Source organism: Equus asinus, chromosome 7, assembly GCF_041296235.1.
Source record: "Equus asinus isolate D_3611 breed Donkey chromosome 7, EquAss-T2T_v2, whole genome shotgun sequence".
Lineage (NCBI taxonomy): Eukaryota > Metazoa > Chordata > Mammalia > Perissodactyla > Equidae > Equus > Equus asinus.
The window spans coordinates 51,231,067-51,252,582 of record NC_091796.1 but is presented as its reverse complement, the minus strand read 5'-3'; the positions used below and the strand labels follow the sequence as shown (position 1 = coordinate 51,252,582).

The window sequence follows — 21,516 nt, the reverse complement described above, 5'->3', positions numbered from 1 at the left end:
CCAAAGTATATAAAGAACTCACACAACTCAACAACAACAACAAAAACAACCTGATCAAAAAATGGGCAGAGGATATGAACAGACATTTTTCAAAGGAAGATATACAGACAGCCAACAGGCACATGAAAAGATGCTCAACATCACTAATCATTAGGGAAATGCAAATCAAAACTACAATAAGATATCACCTTACACCAGTCAGAATAGCTGTAATTACCAAGACCAACCAACAAATGTTGGAGAGGATGTGGAGAAAAGGGAAAGCTCATACACTACTGGTGGGAATGCAAACTGGTGCAGCCACTATGGAAAACAGTATGGCGATTCTTCAAAAAACTAAAAATATAAATACCATATGACCCTACTATCCCACTACTGGGTATCTACCCAAACAACTTGAAATCAACAATCCAAAGTAACATATGTACCCCTATGTTCATTGCAGCACTATTCACAATAGCCAACACATGGAAACAATCCAATTGCCCATTGACTAATGATTGGATAAAGAAGATGTGGTGTATATATATACAATGGAATACTACTCAGCCATAAAAAAGACAAAATCATCCCATTTGCAACAACATGGATGGATGTGGAGGGTATTATGCTAAGCAAAATAAGCCAGACTGAGAAAGACAAACACCGTATGATTTCACTTATATGCAGAATATAAACAAACACATGGACAAAGAAAATAGTTCAGTGGTTACCAGGGGAAGGGGGTGGAGAGTGGGCACAGTGGGTGAAAGGGAGCACTTTGTGGTGACAGACAAGAAATAATATACAACTGAAATTTCACAATGATGTAAACTATTATGAATCTCAATTTAAAAAAAAAAAAGACTTAGCAGATTCAGGCAAGAGTCCATCTTGTGACAGAGTCAGAATCACATACAATTCATAGAAACAGTTGTACACACTATGTTGAGATCAAAATAAATGATAAGTGCTTAAGGTTAAAAAGAAAGAAAGAAAATTCAGGAATAATACTTGGGCCAAGCAAAGATGGCCAGATTGTTCTGGGATCATCAGATAACCTTCTTATCATAAGAATCACCACTGGGCTTCCCCGGGACACTGAAATGAAACACATGTAGAGAACCCATATTTTGATCAAATGAAAGTTAAGATTTGGTACAGATGCAGCCAAACTCTTCCACCATGTAAACACACTTTTTAAATAACAGATGTAGTTACAAACTTCCTCACTGAGCCGGCAGCTGCAAAACAAATCTTTTTTCTGCCAAGTAAATTAACAGGGAGACTGTGGTTTTGCCTTTATTAACACCATGGTGTACCCAACCAATGCATCCCCAATGTCAAACACTCTCCGTGGATAACACAGTGAAAAGTAGCATCTTTATAGAACTTTAGACTTTTTAAAGTTCTACCATATTGAGTATTTTTTCTGTAAAAATACCTAAATCATTATTCAATCAATGATTATTGAATCATTATTTCTGTTGTTCTGGTAGAGATTATTCCTTCACATATTCATTATTTGATCATTTAATGACTCGTTCAGTGACTTTCATAACTCCTTTGTACCTACAAGATATGATCCAGACATCTTGTGAAGGTCTTTCAACAACCGGCCTTTTTCCACCTTTCTAGCCAGATGGAAAAGAACTGTTCTATAAATAGTACTGCCCTTTCATGCCCCCATGCTAACATATCTGCTTCCCTTCATGGAGAAGGTCCTTTCACTTTTGCCCACCTCATGACCCATCACTGAAGACTGGAATCAAACGTCAACTCCTCCTCCTCCTTCTCCAGGAAGAATTCATCATTCCTTCCTTCATGTAGCCATATTACAAGGTACTCATGACACTTTTTATTATGGTTATTAATGCTTATCTTTCCTAGTGGACCATAAATTGTAGGTGACAGGATCAATGTCTTATTCATATATGCTTCCCTAGCATCTGGCTCAAATAGTAGAGTACATAAATAACTTTTTTACGTATAATTGAAGACAGTTTTTAAGTAAAAGCAAAAGGTCAAATTTTATTTCATTTTAGTCAGACTTTTTTCAAAAGATGTCTTTCTAGTGTCTACCATTCTTTAGGACAACAGATTTTTGCCAAGTCAGAACAATTAAAGTGATACCAGAAGTAAGCTCAGCAAAACTTTTTAAATAACTTCTATTTCATTTCTGATAACATATAAATGCACTATAGAAATCAGAGAAAATACACAACAGTACAAAAAAGAAAACAAAAATAGTTAATAACCCTATAACCCACAAGACAACCATTTTACATTTTAGTATATTTCCTCCTAGTATTTTTTAATTTACCTATATGACTGGAATTATATTCTACAAGCATTTAGAAGTCTGAGTGTTTTAAATATAACTTTAATCACAAGAGTTTTCTATATCATTAACAAAACTTTCAAGACAATTTATTGGATTCATATAAATACTGTAACTTAACCTTTTCCCTATGTTAGATATGTGTGCTCTTTCATATTTTTTACTATTTTAAATAAGATTAGGAGAAATGCTTTCATACATAAATCTTAGTGAGCACTTATTATTGCCTTAGAATGGAATTATGTTCTTAGAATTTAAATTAGTTGTTATGAACATCTTTAAGACTCAAATTATTAATTTCATTTCTAAAACCTTTGCCCCAATTTATACTCCTTGTAACAGCAGAAGAATCTGCTTATTCCACCACCTTTTCACCATGTAGAATATTATTGTGGTTGCTTTTAATCTGTGCTAATTTGTTGGATAAAAATGGTAAAATTTTTATTGCTTTAATTTGTATTTCATTGATGACTAATGAGGATGAATAATTTTCATTTCTATTAGCTGTTTGTATTTCCTGCCTGCATATTTTCATTTCATTTCTTTCACTCTAATTTCAACTGGGTCTTGATGTTTTGCTTGACATGTATGTGCCCTTCATAAATTGAGGATAATAATATTTTATCATATCATAACAAATATTTTTCTCAATATGCCATTTACTTTTCCATTTTGTTTATGATATTTTGATACCCTAAACGGGAAAGAACCATAAGTCATCACTTATTTGGAGAGAGTTCACCAACTCCTTGAGAATCTGATGAAGTCTCTCATTAGAAAAATGAACATATAGGCACACACATTTGCAAACAATTTTAAAGGGTTTATGGACCTCTTGAATTCCATCTATAGACTCTTTCAATTACAACACTCATTCATTACTCTTTCATCTGGGTCTTAACCACCTTACAACCCTACAGGGTGATATAAACTCACTGCAACTTCTTACCATGTTGATGTGTGGAAAGAATGTAGTGTACACTGTGTGTAATATTGTGTTGAGGAGATGCACTATGCAATGGTAGGAAGAAACTGTTTTAGAGGTGAGAAAACCTGAGCTGTCATCCTAATTCTGTGACTATCTAAATGAACTGGGAAAAGCGACTTAATCTTTGTCTCCAGATCTTCACAAAGTATGAACGTATCCGTGTGTTCACTCATGTGTGTGTGGGGTGTATGCGTATGTAACGTGTAGTAGGGAGAATTAACATTCTCTAAAGTTATATTTCTAAAAAGTACATATATTATATAGCAAAATGATGTTCTGTTCTACTTTTGTTCTGAAGTCATTAAAAACCATCCTGAAGAAAAGAGCTGTAAACTCCACACAGCACAGCTGTGACTATTCAGCACTCCTTAGTTACAAGGAGTTATACTACCATTTAATGGTGCCATTAAAAAGGCATTGTCACCATAGTAACTGCAACATTATAGGACACCAAATCTTTCCCTGAAATACTCATGCTGAGCAGCATACATTGTCTTACGTAATAGTTGCTTCCACCTTTTATTTTTTTAACTGAGAATGCTTAGCTTTCTCTTCTTCCCCAATTTATTTGCAACCATGAAAAACTATCAAGAATCTGCTTTTAAAAAAAAAAATCTTTCTGATACTTGGAAATATATAGTACCAGTTCTCAACAGTGTCACTATCTTGTAGATCAGGAAACAAACATGTCTCTGCTTTAAGAAAAATTCTGATGTAATTCTCTTCTCACCTTCTTTTCATCCCTTTGTCTATATTTTTCCTCCCTGTTGTCCTTTGCCCTTTGCCTCTGTTTTGTTACTCCCCTACTCCTGACACTGTGTCACTTGCACATACTATATCCTATTTCTCCCTAGGTGATCACTAAGAAACAAAATCTTAGTTGATATTGATTTAAGAAATGAACTCACAAGGTTATTTGCATTTTAAGAGGGGAATCTTGAAGGCTACCCATCTTTAAAGACTCTAAGAAGTAAAGCTTTAATAGTCATGGGACAGATAATATGATCAGTAATTTGGAAAACAGTAGCCCAGCCTCATGGTCTCTCAATTAATGCTACACAAGATACCTTCTACTCCATCTACTTTTGAGATCCCTCTTTTTTCCATTAAAAGATGCTTGTTGAGCACCAACCCAGTACTCTCTGTAGGCACAAGGGCTACACCAGCCATATCATATATATATCACCAGCCAAATATCACATATTTCTATCTAGTTCAAAGGGAGACAGAAGACCAAAAAGTAAACAAAAAGGATAAATTCAGCCCTGAAGGTCTAAGAGCTTTCCAAGTAGAGGGACCCACTGTTACCAGGTCCTGAGATAGGGAAGAATTTTACGTTTTTGGAACAATAAAAGGCAGAGTGTCTGGAGCACAGCATATGAAGAGGAAATTGGTTCAGGAAGAGGTCACAGAGAAAATATGGGCCAGTTCCTATAACATCTTGGAGACAAAAATCAGGAGTTGCAGTTTTATTCTAAATCTAACAGGAAGTCAATGGCAGATTTCAAAAAGGGGAATAAAATGACCTGAAAATTACTTTTTAAAAAGATCACTCCTGGGGGCCCTCCTGGTAGTGTAGTGGTTAAGTTCCCGTGTTTCTCTTCTGTGGTCCAGGGTTCACAGGTTTGAATCCTAGGCGCGGACCTACACACTATTCGTCAAGCCATGCTGTGGTAGCATCCCACATACAAAATGGAGGTATATTGGCACAGATGTTAGCTCAGGGCCAATCTTCCTCACCAAAAAAAAAAAAAAAAAAAAAATCACTCCTGACTTCCATATGGAGAATAAACTATAGCAGAAGATCAGGGGAGAAAAGAGACAAATTTGAGGAAATTGCAATAGTCAAAATCAAGTATAGTGGTGGTTGTAATTGCCAGCAAGTGCAATGGCAGGGTGTCAGAAGCTTCTTTTCAGTTAAAATGAAAAGCCTGTGACTAGGATGTTAGAAAGTCTTGTTTGCTTTCATATCTCCCCAAATTCTCTCATGACTGCTATTATCCAGTCCAGATTCTGATGGACAAGTGAAAAAAATAGTCATACCTCTTCCATTCCAGGACTTCTGTGTCCAGCTCTGATTTAGTCAGATCCTTAATTGAAGCACAGATCACAGAGTCTCTCGGAACTTTTAATAAATCATAGTAAAGGCAACAAATATGACCTATACAAAACAGAACAAAGTTAGAACCAAGACAGAAGTCCAGCATTTGTACCTCCGATGTGTAGTTCTGCCCACTAGCCCATACTTCCAGTAATTCCAGATATGTTCCCTTATATCTCTTAATACATATTCCAAAAATCTATAATCTGTGCAGCAGTCATCCAAAAAGAATGCAACAAATAAGTGAGGGAAATAATTAAGTGGCTAATTAACCTTAAGGTGTCATGAGAAATTTTTGCAGAGGTTTGCCATTATCTTTTTTACAAAACTGAATCTACTCCTCATTATTATCTACATTATGTGCTACTTTTATGTAGAATTGTAGAACAACAAATTGTTAGAGCTGCAAAGAAATCTTAGAGCTTATTCTAGCACAACCCTTGATTGTACAAACCAGTAAATTTAAATAATTTTCCCAACATCATGATGCATACTAGAATGAGATGCCAAAAAACAGCACAGTTGGTGCCTTCCTTCAGAAGGTTGTATTGAATCCATTTGTCTTACCCCTTTTCCAAAACCCTAACCTATCTTATACCCTCACTTCCCTCTATTAGCTTGTATTTTATCGGCATGATTGCAACCACCCCCTTGCACATATGCTCAATTATCCTAAATCTCACTCATTCTGTCATACTCTAAGCCCCCACCATAATTAAGTCCAACTTTCTACCCACTCCACACCTGTACCTAAGTATGTGAATGAGTCTGGAGAAAAGTACACAGTTGACAGGTCTCAGTGAAGTGTAGAAACACTAACCTCAAGGAGATTCTGGGGTTTCCCTATGATCCTACTGAATTTCCATAGTCAATTTCTCTCCCTCTCTTCAAATCACAGCTTCTCCTTTAGTCTCAAATTCTACAACTCCATACCAACATCATATCTTCACACTAAGAAAACTGAAGCAATCAGAAGAGAACTTAGAAGCATTCCCCACCAAAACAGCCCTCTTACCTGCAGGTGTACCCATTTTTCCTGCCTTCTCTTCTGTTATAGAGGATGAACTCTCCCAGGGATCTAGCTCCTTCCTTTCTTGACTAGATTCCACCACCTTTTTCCCACTACAGAACATTGCTCCTGCAATTGTCCCACCCTGCCTTGATACACCCATTTTCCCTTTCTACTGGAGACACATGTGCATTTGTTCATGATTCTGCCATTCAAGCTGGGCTCAGATGGGCAGTTTCCCTGATATGTCCACTTATGAAGTCACTCATGTGGCTGCAATCACTTGGCAGGTCAACTGGCGCTGCAGGTCTAGCATGCCCTCACTCCTCTGTCTGGTGGTTAGCTAGGGCTGTTGGCTGGAGTTGCTCAGTTCTCTTCCTCATGGCCTTTGTAACAGGATGGCTCCAATTTCTAGTACAATGGTGGAGTATTCCAAAGGGGAATGAGCAGAAACTGCAAGACCTCTTAAGACCTTTCTGAGAAGTTGCACAACACTTCCACTGTATTCTATTGCTGAAAGCAAGTTATAAAACCAGCCCAGATTAGAAGGAAGGATAAAGAGACTCCATCTCTTGATGGGAAAGGCTGCAAATAATTTATGGCCACATTTAACCCAATGCAATCAGAGTAATTGAGGAAATGTCAATGCCTCAGTTGTTAAAAGCAAAAGGAAGCCTCTGTAAACACTTTCTCAACATCTTCAGTAGTATTAAACTTTCAGAGGGGAATTATGCCCCAGACTGGAGCTATATTCATCATCTTCTCCCAGAATTTTCCTTCTCTGTAACATTGGAAATAATTTCATAGAATTGCTCTTTCTTCCTTTCAAATCTCCTACCCTCTCAGATACACTCCCATTTTAACAGCAAAGTAGTTGCCAAGAACAGCTGGTGGAAGTATGGAAAGGTGGGAGTGAGGGAGGGATTGCTAAATATGGTTTCTGCATTTATTTTGAGTTAAATAACAAGTCATTTTAAACCTTTCACTCAATCAAATCAATCATAAAATATGTGGAAGTGGTAATAATTTCAAAAAGTCTTCAATGGAAAAAAGTGAATATTTGGATTATATTAGTCAGCTTGGGAAGTAAGATGTAGATTCTGATGAGAAGTGTATCTAGGTTTGCATGGAATATTGGATGGAAAAAAGAAAAGTAATAGACATAAAGTAGCTATTTAGAACAAAATGTGCTGATATAGGATCTTGAAAATGACAGCAGGGAGCTTACTTAATGAGGAGAACCATCTAAAAACAGTGCAGGTGTTCTAATATGGAGAAAATTATATTCTCTTAGCAGTCTACACAAAAATTCCTTTGTAGGGAGAGCATCACCTTATCTAAGTTACTGACTCCAAGTCTTTCTTGCTTATTTTGATCTTAAAATAGAAAGCAATGATAGTCTGGGGACGCTAAATATGAAAAGGAAGCAAAACCAATCAACATCCATCTTTAAATGATGAGTTTTACAAGTAACAAGAACTGTCCTATTACAAAGGTAACCATCCAACTTCTAGCTATACGTGCTACATAATGCAGCACATTCATTTCTGTCAGGAAGCAACTTCACACCACAAACCATACTTTCCAGGAAGGGAAGAAAGAGTCAGCTGTGATTTCTGGGTAGTTTCTGACCAGAAAGATCTCATTACTTAGAATAGCATGGCCACCACTGGGGTTTTCATTGCAAGTAAATTACAAGGAAGGAGAGAAGCCATGATGCTACCTTTTTCTATATCCTATCAAAAAAGGCCCTCCTTTTGATGCTTTGTTAGATGTCTGTCCAGGAGAATAACACAGGAGACCGAAGAGGAAATAAGCTTACTGCAGAGAAAGAGAGACTGCTTAGACAGGTTTTGAGCTGGAGTAATCACACCCAGCTCCACCTTTTCTTATGCCTTTCAAGGGGATGATTGCTTCGGATAAACCTGCCACTCTTTTCCTACCAGGCGTTCAAGTGGTAGTTGTCCAGAGGGGATTTTAAACAGAAGGTGTGCTGCCTAAAATAGAGTCCTATCAGCAGTTAAAGGAGCTTTGTATTCTAGTCACTTGTATTATACTTGTTAGAGAAATACTCACAAGCTGATCCAAGCAAAACTACATGGCACACAAGACAGAAACAAGCCTAAGCAGAGTTCTCCCTGAAGAGGGCTGCATACCTGTTCTGCTCACCTGGAGAACCAGAAATGTCAGCCAGAGGGGTTGACCCAATCCAGGTATCTCTGCTCAAAAATATCACAAGGCTTGGGAGTTTTTGTTTGATTGTTGGTAGGTTGGATACTTGATTGGTTGCTTGGCTCAGCATCTTAAAAATACAACTAAAAGCAATGTTGAGAGTGAGTGAACACACCGAATGGAATGTACTACAAAGAACACAGGAACATAGACAGAGCATACGGCACAAATATAATAGAGTCCTCCTGGTGTGCACCTCACTCCCGAGGTACCGGTAAAAGGGTCAGCTAGGAGCAGCTGAGGGAATCATGCCTACTCTCATTCTGGACAGACGTTTTTTTCTTTCATTGTCCAATGTATATAATTTACTAACTCTCTTTTATGGCCACATAGAACCGTGTTCTATCTGCACTTCCTTTCCCAAAGCTGATCAATTTTCTCTGTCTGAAGTTGCCCAATGTTCACATTCATAAACTTTTCAGCTGCTATGGTCTTGTTTCAACTGCCTTTGTCCCCCTTGTCCTCATGGCAGGTGATTTTAGGGACCACTACTGCTTCCACTCCCAGCAAGAATTAAACAATTTCTGAGCTAAGTACTACACCAGTGACTTTTCTCATTACTCAAAATAAGAATCACTTTTGGACTTCATTCTTTGTCAGACACCTCCCTCCCCTTCACGTTTGCTGTTGAACAATTTCAGGCTCACTAATCAGGGCATTAAAAAAATACACTACAAAATCTATAAATTAGGGAAATTTATTTCACAAACATGTACGCTGTAAGACTCACTTAAAAAACACATTCTTGGGGCTGACTCAGTGGTGTAGTGGTTAAGTTCGTGTGCTCCACTGTGGCGGCCCCAGGTTCGCAGGCCCAGATCCCGGGCACGGACATACACACCGCTCATCAGGCCATGCTGTGGTGGCATCTCATATACAAAGTAGAGGAAGACTGGCACAAATGCTAGCTCAGGGACCAACTTGCTCAAACAAAACGAGGAAGATTGGCAATGGATGTTAGCTCAGGGCCAATCTTCCTCACAAAAAACAACAACAACAACACATTCTTCTAACTTCTTCGAATTTTGAAAGTATTTAATTTACATACCACATTTCAGAATCACACTTATTAAGCAAAACTGGTTCGCTACTTTCTAACACAAACTTTCATTCATTTACAAACATGCATTGCCATATAGAGTCATCTACAAATATGCATTTCCTATCGAGTTCTGGTACATTAGAAGCTGGAACAAAGCAACGGAGCCCACTACTACAACCTACTCCTTCCACAACAAGGGAAAGTTTAAAGTTACTTCTCCACACCCCTGACAGGACAATTGAGTGACTTGGGGGGACAAATAAGACTATCTCTAGGGAAGAGTCAAAAGTGCCAGGTGGAGACTCCCATATCTAACAAAGCGGCAGACTAGACAATCTGAAAAATTCTACAAATGTTAACTTCAATCTACTCACACCCTCTTAAATGCATCCCCAAGAGAACAACAAGTAAGAGAAATAATCCTCCAAAGCCAAAAAATATCAAGGCAGTTCAGGTGCACCAAAGCTTTAGCCACTATGGAGTGGGGATGTGAGTATCTGTTTCAATAAATTAAGATCATGAGTTTTAATGACCATACAGAGACAAAAAGTAAGGCCCTGGGCTCAGACAAAGCAAGATGTTAAAACTGAGACCTTCACATTAAGCCAGAACCCTCAAAGGCCAACAACCTTGGACAATTTCTGCTCACACAAAGAAAACAAGATCCTTGTACATCTCACCTTGACTTTGTGCATCAGTTGTCTACCACTGCATGACAACCACCCAAAACTTTGTGGCTTAAAGCAACAATGATTTATCTTTTCTCAGAATTTTGCAGGTTGACTGCATGGTCTCCTCATCTAACCTGTCACTCCTACAGCTGTAGTCAGTGGCAGCAGGAACAGCTGAAGATCCAAGATGCTCTCATTCACAGGTCTGCAGCTTTGGTGCTGGACCTCTTCCACGTGACCTTCATTCTCAAGATGATTAGACCAGGTTTTCTTACATCTTCACTCAGGCCAGACTTGCATCATGGCCCAACAGCTCTTCCAGCCTTCCCCTTTATCCTCTCTTACTTTTTTTCACAGACATTTTCCTATGAAATCCCTGTACAATTAATCTCATCTTGGTGTCTGCTTCTGGGAGGACTTGGATTAACACACTAATTCATAAAAAGGATAAACTAGGAAGTGATTATTTACTTAAGAAAATAATTCTATTAAATAATGAATCCCCATGGAGCATTCTTCCCTTTTTTAGTTTAAAATTTTTTAAACTTCAGGGGCTCGCCCCGTGGCCGAGTGGTTAAGTTCACGCGCTCCACAGCAAGCAGCCCAGTGTTTCGTTGGTTCGAATCCTGGGCGCGGACATGGCACTGCTCATCAAACCACGCTGAGGCAGCATCCCACATGCCACAACTAGGTGGACCCACAACGAAGAATATACAACTATGTAACGGCGGGGGGCTTTGGGGAGAAAAAGGAAAAAAATAAAATCTTAAAAAAAAAAATTTTTTTAAACTTCAGAAAAGTGCTGACAATAACAATTTAAACACTTATATACCCAAAACTTGTAATGGACTAAATTTAGCACATTTTATGTGATCTGACTTCATTACAATTTTTCAGGAAAGATGCCTACTGAGTTAGACACAGTATAATTGGGTTAGTGTTCATCTCCCTAAATCCATAGGCTTTAGGACAACTCAGGAAAATTAGTCGTCTGATTCCTCAGTGTTTTGAATAAGAAAATGCTAGAGGATTACAACAAACAATCTATAACATGTACTGTTCGTTCATTTTTTATTTCGAGGTCATTTGTTTATGAGGTTTCTTTAAAGATCCTATTAAATGTCTCTGTAAAGTTAGCATGGTGGTTCAGCAGCATTTTTACTCATTAGATAGGAAAATGTAAGCCTCAATACTCCCACTCGTCATGTCTTATACTGATTGCCTACTTGGGTACCACGGGTGTCACTTACACCCATTATTTTTAAGAACAGTTAAACCCAAAAAGCTTTAAAGACCTAGATTTGAAAACAAAAAGAACATCTTCAAAAGAAAACATGTTTCAAAGCAATGCTTTTATTGTGAATATTTCTTAATAGCAGAGGAAAATATAAGAACTTCTACTTTTTTACTCTAAATAAAAAATTACATTTTCAGAAAGCTTTGGGATCCTTCCCTTCAAAAAGAAATGTGTTCCACTATATGTGTAAATGAAGCATAGTTTTTATTTCTAGCTTTCTATCAGTCATGAAAAGATTTGTTCACTCCTCTTCTCCAAGTCTTTCTTGCTTTTTTCCCTTCACTCACTCACTCATTCACATATACAACTTGTTACTAAAAAGAAATCTAGATGTAGTCCATTATCCAGTTATGTTGACCATGTAACACTAAAATTCCAGAAATAAAAATTTGATTCACATCTGTTTGGAATAACAATAAAAGTAAATACCATTTTTTAATTCCACACCACTCAACTTCTTTCTAAATTTTGTTGAAGGTGCAGCTTTAGGCAGATTTCCTTGAATATAATCTCCTACCCGTTTCCTCATTAGGACACCCCTGTAAATGCCAAAAATGTTTATAAGTTGAAGAACAGGGCTTTTTATTCATGAATGTGTTTGTCATAAGCCTGAGTGGTTCCAGATACAACTCTGCTTCCAATTCTTCTGTACTGTCTTCAAAGCTAGACTTTCTGCTTTCTTAAGGGACGTTTTATTCTGTCACCCTACTGAGTTTCCTTCAGCTATGACTTTTGGGTTGGATATCTATAAGAAACACAAGGAAGATGACCAAAACTCAGAGACATGGGCAGGAATCTCTGACATCATTGCCCTTCAAGCCAACATCTTTCCTCCAAAGAGTGCTGAAGAATTTGTGTTTAGTCATTTCGAGAGCAATGCCCTCAAAGGTTATTATCTTAGTCCATTCGGGCTGCTGTAACAAAATAATCACAGGTTGGGTGGCTTATGAACAGTGAAATTTATTTCTCACAGTTCTGAAGGCTGGAAGTCCGGGATCAATGCACCAGCCTGGTCCTTTGGTGAGGGCCCTCTTTCTGATTCATAGCCGGCGCTTTCTCACTATGTCCTCACATAGTAGAAAGGGTGAGGGAGCTGAATTCCTTCCTGAAGAAAGGCTTCCAAAGGCTTCAGATGAAAGCAGAGACCTGTGTCAGAAACACGGCTCCCTCCATCTGGTTTGTGCCTCACACACAGCCAGGCCTCACTGATCCCCTGGCAGGTCTTCAATGCAGGCTCCACGTGCCTGTGGGGCACTGCTACTGTGTTAACAACTCTGCCCTCCTCACTGGTGACTTGTGCAGAGTCAGTCACACTACCTGGCCTCAGTGACTGGTCTAAGGGAATGGGCACATGGCCTATGCCAGGTTCCCATTCTCACCTGGAATTTTCTAACTGAATCTAGGATAGAAGATTCTCCTTCCTCTTGAGTTGGGATGCTATAAGTCTGCAAGCCCAGAGTTAACTAAGGCTATGTGCTCTGATATATGGGAAAAGCTCATGTGAAGTAGGAGGAAATGAAGTAAACATAGGGAATTAAACCCCAAAAAACGGAGAGAGCACTTTGAAAACTTTATCTTGGTCCAGCTGTCCTTGAGATAGCTCTTCCCTATCCTTTTCATTGTTGGTCACATGAACTAATTAATTCCCTATTTTTGTTAAAGTTTGTGTAACTTTAGAATGAAGGAAACTAATGTTTTCTGCTTTGTATGCATAAATAAAGCCACACTCCTAAACAAATTTTTGTGTGTAAGATCATGGGCTAATTCAATGTTTATTGAATTTCGTATTTGAAATGAAGATCTCAGTATTTCCTTTTATCACACTTAGTTGACAGTATGTTATTCTTGGCATATCTTCTTCTCATAATGAATACATAGTATCACAATCTGCTACTATAACAGAAAGAAAATAATAATTTTGGAAACCAAAATGCTGTCTCTCTTTCTGTGTTGTGAATGGGGTTGGGATGAGGGGATAAACCTCCATTTTGCTCTGTTCCTCCTGAAGCGTTAGATGGATCAGGATGCTTAGCATAGTCCCATAACAGTCTTCAGACACACAATGGACATCCAAGACCTGAGTTTGGAGCTAGAGACTGGTGAAAGCTGAGCTCATCTGTACATAAAAGGAACAGGAATTGAGGACAGAGAAATAAGACAAAAAAGGAAAAGATGAGAGTAGAAACGAAACAACCACCCCACACACACTGGGAAACAGGAGCCATGTTGTCCTATAAGGCTCTTTTAAATAGGGTGAAGCCGAATATTTAATTTGATAAGTTATCTCCTGCCTGAAGTTATAGTATAATTAGGGCAACCATATAATTTGTGACTCAAACTTGGGCCCTTTGAGAGTGAAAAGGGGTGCAGTGTCAACAGATATAAACCAGGGCTGTCACATCCAAACCAGACCCAGGGTTCCCTCAAGCATAAACTTCTTGTCATTATCCTCATTTTCAGCAAAGTTGGCCAAACCCAGATGAACTGTGTGAGGTTTTCATAGGGAAACTCAAAAATAAGTAAAAAGAACTCTGCTTCAGATTTTGGATGGTGAGTGTTGAATAGGAACAACTTTCCCATGATTTCCAACACTCCGCCCACTACACTACCCCACGGGGAGAGGACTGAGAGCTGGTCTTGGTGACCAAGAGAGAGGCCGGGTGAAGATGCGCAGCTCTCACATGTGGATTTGGAATCAGCCAACCATCTGAACCCCAGCCAACAAACTGGTTACATCATGTTCCACCTATGTTGCACTTTCTTTTTCACCATTCAGAGATTAGATAGGAATTAAAAGTATTCTCACATGGAAAACTGAAAAGTTTTATTTTAATTTAAAAAATGTAACAGAGTCCTCTTTCCCTATGGCACCTCTTGCTAACTTCTAGAGTTTCACCCTTCACTCATCTAAAAAAAGGCAGAACAAAATTTTGAGATGTTGCCAGAGTTCCCAGGTCTACCCTGGTGGCCACACAGTTTCCAGTGTGTGAGAATATGGCAAGAGCATTCCTTGTGGCTGACAGTGCACATACCTCTGATTGTTACAGTCTGTCAAGAAGACACAAAGCAGAAAAAAAAATTTGGTGCAATGATTATCATGAGCTTTGCTTCCTCATTCTCAAGCATGAACACAGAAGTGTAGTAGAAAGAATTAGGACTTTCATTCAGACAGACCTGGGTTTTGAATTGTAGCTCCATTATTTACCACTAGCCCTTATAAATTAACCATCACATTAACTACCTTACCTGAATCTGTTTCTTCATCTTTAAAATGGAATGATAGCACCTAACCCACAAGGATGTTATAAACATTAAGTCAGTGTATCAGACACCTATTGTGCCTTACCCCACATTCTCTTGGAATAACTTTTTTAATCCAGCCATTGGGCAGATTCACACAGTATACGAGCTTCATGCAAAATAATCCGACAACCAAAGAGAGCTACATAATTTGGAGGGCCTAGTGGAAAATTAAAATGAAAGGCCCTTATTCAAAAATTAAGAATTTCAAGACCACGACATGAGTGAATTAAACCACGCACAGGCTGGTTTAACCTGTGTGGTTGCACATGTTGCATGCCCATGGAGCCGGCCCTGCTGCTCCTCTGCTCCACTGTATCAGTCACCTCTCTTTCTGTCCCAGGGCTTCTCTGACACTGTGGTATTCACACATGTGCAAACTGAAAGCCTGAGTGAATTACAACCCCTGGGGAAACACTAGAACAATGGAGGATGGAAGCCAGTGAATAAAGGCCACCCTCCTCTGTTACTCATGTGGACAATTCAGAGGTGCATTCTACATGGCTTCTCAGACAGTCCAGTAGGGTCCAGCTTTAGCTGTCCACAGTGGTAAACAGCCTGATGATGAACCCATTAATTGGCCTTCCCTCTTTCCCTTACCTGCACACAAGGTCCTGTCTCAGACTCTGCTGCCAGTCTTAGACAAAGGCACAGTTTTGGTAAGACACCTAGCTTGTCAAAGTTCTTCCTCTCCCCTTCCGAGATGCAAGAGTCAGTGCCCAGAAGAGAGAAGTGACAAATTCTGACCACAGTCCAGAAAAAGAAAACAAAAAGAGAACTCTATGCTCCTTCCACCCTTCCATCTTCTCAGTTCACCCCTTTCCCTAGCCATCCACCCTTCTTTGCCTTAACATCATATACTCATATTTTCTTTAAAAACCATCTGGTTACTCCTTGATACAAGATTCTAGAGATTCCATTTATTGAAGTCCTGTTTTCCCTGACAGTCGTTTGGCCTTGATCCTGTAATAATTTCACTGGAAGAGAAAACATGATCATAACTCAGGCTCTGAATGAGGAGGAAGAACAAAATTCATTATTTTACCAATAATACAATAAACTAATTTAAAGGAAGTAAAGTACTCTCAAAACACCACTTTAAAAGAATAAAGGACAGTTGGATTTGGGGCTAGCTAAGAACCACATACTGATAACTATAAAAAATTTATATTTTACTTGTTTTGTATCATATGTTACAATATTGTACTTTGTTCTCCCAAAATCGTATCCTTTCTTTAATATCTTTTCTTTACCATCATAGTTATTCAATAACCTCTCTAAGGAGCCATATTAGAACAGGAAAATTGTATAAAACAGCAAAATGACCTTGATTGACCCTCCTCCAATCTGGGTTTTGCCACCCACTAGATGCCCACTCTAAGGCAAATTTCAGTAAAACCCCAATAATCCAACAGGCTCCAGACTGATACCGTACCAGAATCAGTATTGGATTTTTCTATACTACTGAGTATTCACTACTGATACCATAGATACCAAAATATATCTCAGTTTTCATTATCAAATCTGCAATATAACATTTTGATATTTTATTATAAACACAGAGTACTGTAAGTAGCCAACATAATAGAAGAGTAGATTCTAGAAACCACTGAATACATGGACTATCAACACACTAGTAAAACATTACCTATAAATATTATAAATAGCATAAATATTAGCTTGATTTTTCACAGTGTACTTACTAATACATTAGTATATAATATGCCTTATGAACTATAAGCAGACGTACTACTTCAGTAACATAATTCATCAAATTTTAGAATCATTTATTTAATGCCAAATTTATTTACTCCTGGGCTCTTTTCCCCCTCTTCCTCATTCATACCTTGTGGTATTTGTGGACAACAGTTTGAACAATTTTTTCATCAACACCTCTTAAGACGATAATTGATCTTTTGTCTCAGTGTAGGATATTTCACATAAAACTGTAATACTAAATTTAATTTCTGCCTTGCATATGCTTTAATTATTTTTAGTCTCTGAGGCATCATCAGCAAATCTTCTTGTTGCTCTCATTCTGTCAGTTTACCATTGAATCTATAACCACAGAGAGCTTGCAGAGTTAATTAAAAAGCTAAACATAAGGATTATCTAGCTTCTTTTCAAATAAAGAACTATTTTTAGCTAAAATCTAAACCACTCAGATCTCTGCACTAAAGAATGACACATTTTTCAGTTTTGATTTAACCTCTCCAAGCCTTAGTTTCAGTTTCCTCACCTCTCTAGTGGGGAGACTGATACCTACTTCTCAGTCCTAACAAATGAAGAGTGCCTAGTGTTAAAGGGGAGCTCACTGTTTCAGATACATAAGGACATAACACAGAACAAAGCCTAAAGCAAATCACAATTTTTAATTAAAAAATAAGAATTCCTGGGGCCGGCCTCATTGCCTAGTGGTTAGGTTCAGCGTGCTCCATTTTGGCAACCTGGGTTCACTTCCCGGGTGTAGACCTACACCGCTCATCAGTGGCCATGCTGTGGCAGCGACCCACATACAAAATAGAGGAAGATTGGCACAGACATTAGCTAAGGTGAATCTTCCTCAAGCAAAAAGAGGAAGATTGGCAAAAGATGTTAGCTCAGGGTGAATCTTCCTCAGTAGAAAAGAGAAAAGAAAGGAATTCCCAAATCTAAATGCAAATACAGTTCTTTAAGAAATTAGCAGTTTCTTAGAAGAAAGGAGTTTATTCTTCCAGGTAGCTGCAAATTTTCAACACTCATTTGTCTCCATTCTTTGTAACACAATCGAAGCCTTCTCCGTATGTGGAACCACAGCAGTTTCCATGAATAAATCAACCAGAAAGAGGCCCTTAGTACAGCGTGCTGTTATACAGATGTCTTTTGAATGATTCCTCAACTCTATCAGATGTAGCCAAGGAAAAAGATTCTTAACCTCAATATATACAAATATTCAAAACTAAGTTTCTGCTCTCATTCTCAAAAGTGAGCATCATATCCTTGTCTAGTGTTGGGCAAATAATAGGATTAACTGAGAAAAAAAATCACAGGCAGTGTATTCAGTCCACTAATTTAGAGAGAATTTCAAAAAGATTGATAAAGAAAAGACCAACAAACAAGTAGGAAAATTGCCAAATATATGAACAGTCAGTTTACAGAAAAGGAAAGACAGAATGGTTCTGGAGTATATGAAATAATGTACAACTTAACTCAAAATGAGAGAAGTGCAAATTAAAACAACACTCAGCCACAATTCTTCAACTATTAGATAGGCAATGAACAAAAAGTTTAATAACACACTGTGTTGGTAAGTTTATGGGGAAAAAGGCAATATCATAAATTGCTGACAGGAATGTAAATTGATTCAATTCCTATGAAGTGTGATTTTGCAATATGTATCAGGTAATCTCCTCTTAAACACAGAAAATTCCTTTTCTTGGAATTTATCCTGTACATATGTTCAAACATGGGCAAAATGACATATGGATAAGATATTGTACTACAGCATTGTTTGATATTGTAAAGATTGGAAACAATCTACACATCTATAAATGGATGACCGGTTAAATAAACTATGATATATCTACTCAACGAAATATTCTGCAGCTGTAAAAATTAGAGGATTCTCTTTTTGTAACAACATGGGATGACTTCAAATGTTGAGTTTTTTAAAACCACACAAGGTTCAAAATCATGTGAAGAGTATGCTACCATTTGTATGAAAAGAGAGGCAGGGAATATCCACATGTATATTTATTTGCATACGCATAAAATACTTCTGGGAGTATATTTAAAAAACTGATAGCATTGTTTGCTTCCAAAGAGGAGCCGTGGATGGCTGAGGAATGGAATGGAAGGGAGATTTTCACTATAAGCCCTTTCATAATTTTTGAATTTTTGAATCATGTGGATGTATTTCTCGTACAAAAATAAAAAAATTTAGATTTAAAAAAAGAAAAAGCTCTGATCACTAGTTCTATCTCAGCCTCTGTGGTCTGAAATCACCTCCTTCTCTGTAGCTCATTTTTCCCTTCAAAAAATAAGGAAGTTAGAGTGGCAAATCTCTAAGGTCCATCTAAGTATAGAGTTTTAGGCATGTGTAAGAAACCATAGCTTCAGGGGAAAAAAAATAGAATAAAACTCATGTATTTCATATATAAAGCTTAATGGTAGCTCTGACCAACACAATCGTGATTCATTTCTTCATAATCATATAGCAAAGCCCAGATCCTACACAAACAGTCTCACTCTCTTCTTACAAACGCATGACATCAACACAGTCTTTATGAAATTCAGAGGTATGCCAGCAGAGCCCCTGTAACCACATGTCAAGCAAACGTGGGATACTGAAGACAGACGGTTCTCACTTTTTAATGCAGCCCACTTAAGGAATGCCAAAGACCATCTCCCCCATTCTCACTGTCGTGTACATCTGCTTCATTCAATAGAGAAGTATGCTGGTTTATATCTGTGCATACACAACTGAGTGGTGTATATGCAACTTAATGGTTGGCATATACAACTGTATATATATATTATGTATATATACAAATATATGTAATATATACATATATTATAAAACATTATACATTATATATAATATGTAATTATATATATTATTTATATATTATAAATTATATGATATATTAAAATATATTATATATATAATATGTATGCCTTTACCTTAAGGAAAATTTACATATACTAATATATATTATTATATTAAGGTAATAATTTACCTTAAAGTCTACATATGGTGAAAACTAAGGTCTAAGAATAAAGTTGTTGCAAATATGCAACACTCTACACCGTAAGGTTAATGAAACAACTCACAATACACTACCAGTAATTTATAATTACAAAGCAAAGGAGCACCAACCAAATACCACACTCAAGAAAACAGGGACGATATAGGGATAACTAAGAGTTTCTCCTTGATATTATGGGAATTACAACCACCTACATGGGAATAAGTGCAATAGGAGTTTTGTAAACTTGCCGAGAACTATATGGTAGCTAGACTCTTTAGCCACAAATATATTGAATTACAGCCTTCTGACTACCTGTTAATTTTTCTTTATGAAAACCAAATTTTAGTCAACTTTAATAACTCCTCTAATAGATTATTGCTAACCAGCCTTCACTTACAACCTAAAAATGCAAGTCTTTAGAACATGTCATTTGCCCTCATTTTCCTCATTTGTAAAATAGTAACAATATTTACTCCTACGTCATAAGATTATTTTGAGGTTCAAATGATAAAAAGGATTGTAACAATATTTTATAAACTGTGATGGGGTTAATACATTTTGCAAATGTAAATTATCATTATTAAATCCTAAGATGGCCCTGGCTGCAACAGCGATGCAACCTTCAGCTGCCATGGACAATAACTGTTGAATTGTTAAAGGTCTCCAAAAATCCTCATAAGACTGGGGAATTTTGACAAATGTTAATGTTTAGTTAAGTAATTGAAATTAAAGTTATTTATAAAAGATTGTTCAGAATATTACATATTGAGAGTGAACTGATAGATTTCTATAATATGCATATATTTGATCAATACAAATTTCCTAACAAGTGTGGTTTGCTGGTGCACTCAGTCTCCAGTTTCTGATACACAACTGTTGAGGAAGCAAAACGAGCCAAATTTTCACATTCTCTGCTTGGGAAATATGCCCTGTAGATATTTAATAACACATTCTCCTTTTTTCCAAATCATTATATTAGTATATACAAACTTACCTTCAGGATCTGTTTTAATTACAAATGTGTCATGCATAAAACATGTGGAATCATTTCAATATGTTCATTATCCTTTGCCCCATTCTTCACTTCACGAGGCAAGTTTAATTGTGGTACATTCTTCAACTCTTCTTTAGTCTTCAGATTTCAGAGATATTGGTTCAGCTGAAATTTACAGAAAATAGTCCTCTGGCATGTTACCCCTGATTGGGTTCCACTTGAGAGACCAGTATTAATCAATGTACTGGAAAACACGTAAGCACAGAAGCCATTAAATCCATGCACCATCCCAAAGGGCTCTGATTACGGAAATAGATTCACATATTTTAGTGATAATATTATCAGCCACAGTTCTTTCTGAAATGAAACCTGAAGCAGTCATGCAGATTAGCACCGGTTTAACATTTCGAAACTTTGTTTTTAATCAGGCTTTGGAGGAAATGATTGCAGCTCCCTGCTTACTTATTCTCCCTCCTTCACTAGGGTAACATGAAGCTTAATTAGACTTACGTTAAGGCTTTTTGCTCCTCTGAAGTTTAGGTTTCTACGAATATTGAATCATTAAATAATTGCATTGAAAACATTTAAAAAATCCTTTCCCCAAATCAAAAGAGATTCTAGAAATCCCAAGCTACCTGAGGCTAGAGGGATCGAAATGTAATTAGTTGGTAGATACACTAATATTTATTTGAGACAATGGACCAGAAGTTGATTCTCAGATGAGGAACCAAAATAAAAAGCCACGGAGAATGAAAATAAAGAGGAAAACTTGTAAAGAAAGCTAGAGAACTTTGGGAGAAAAACAAAAGTAAGAAGGTACTAGAATTGGCTG

General features: G+C 37.4%; 1 protein-coding gene across 12 annotated transcripts in view; it reads right to left on the bottom strand.

Annotated features, from left to right (window-relative positions):
* METTL4 (methyltransferase 4, N6-adenosine) overlaps positions 1-21,516 on the bottom strand; it is a 154,071-nt gene that overhangs the window by 58,403 nt on the left and 74,152 nt on the right. For 5 of the 12 annotated variants that reach the window (XM_070513348.1, XM_070513347.1, XM_070513346.1 and 2 more), the window contains one exon: positions 8,758-20,849. In XM_070513348.1, the coding sequence (XP_070369449.1) occupies positions 20,832-20,849 (18 nt within the window). In that variant the 3' untranslated portion in view covers positions 8,758-20,831. Of the gene's footprint in view, positions 1-5,351; positions 5,470-6,229; positions 6,370-8,574; positions 8,734-8,757; positions 20,929-21,516 lie in introns of those variants that run through there. The other 7 variants (XM_070513350.1, XM_070513355.1, XR_011504509.1 and 4 more) reach the window with 6 other exon arrangements.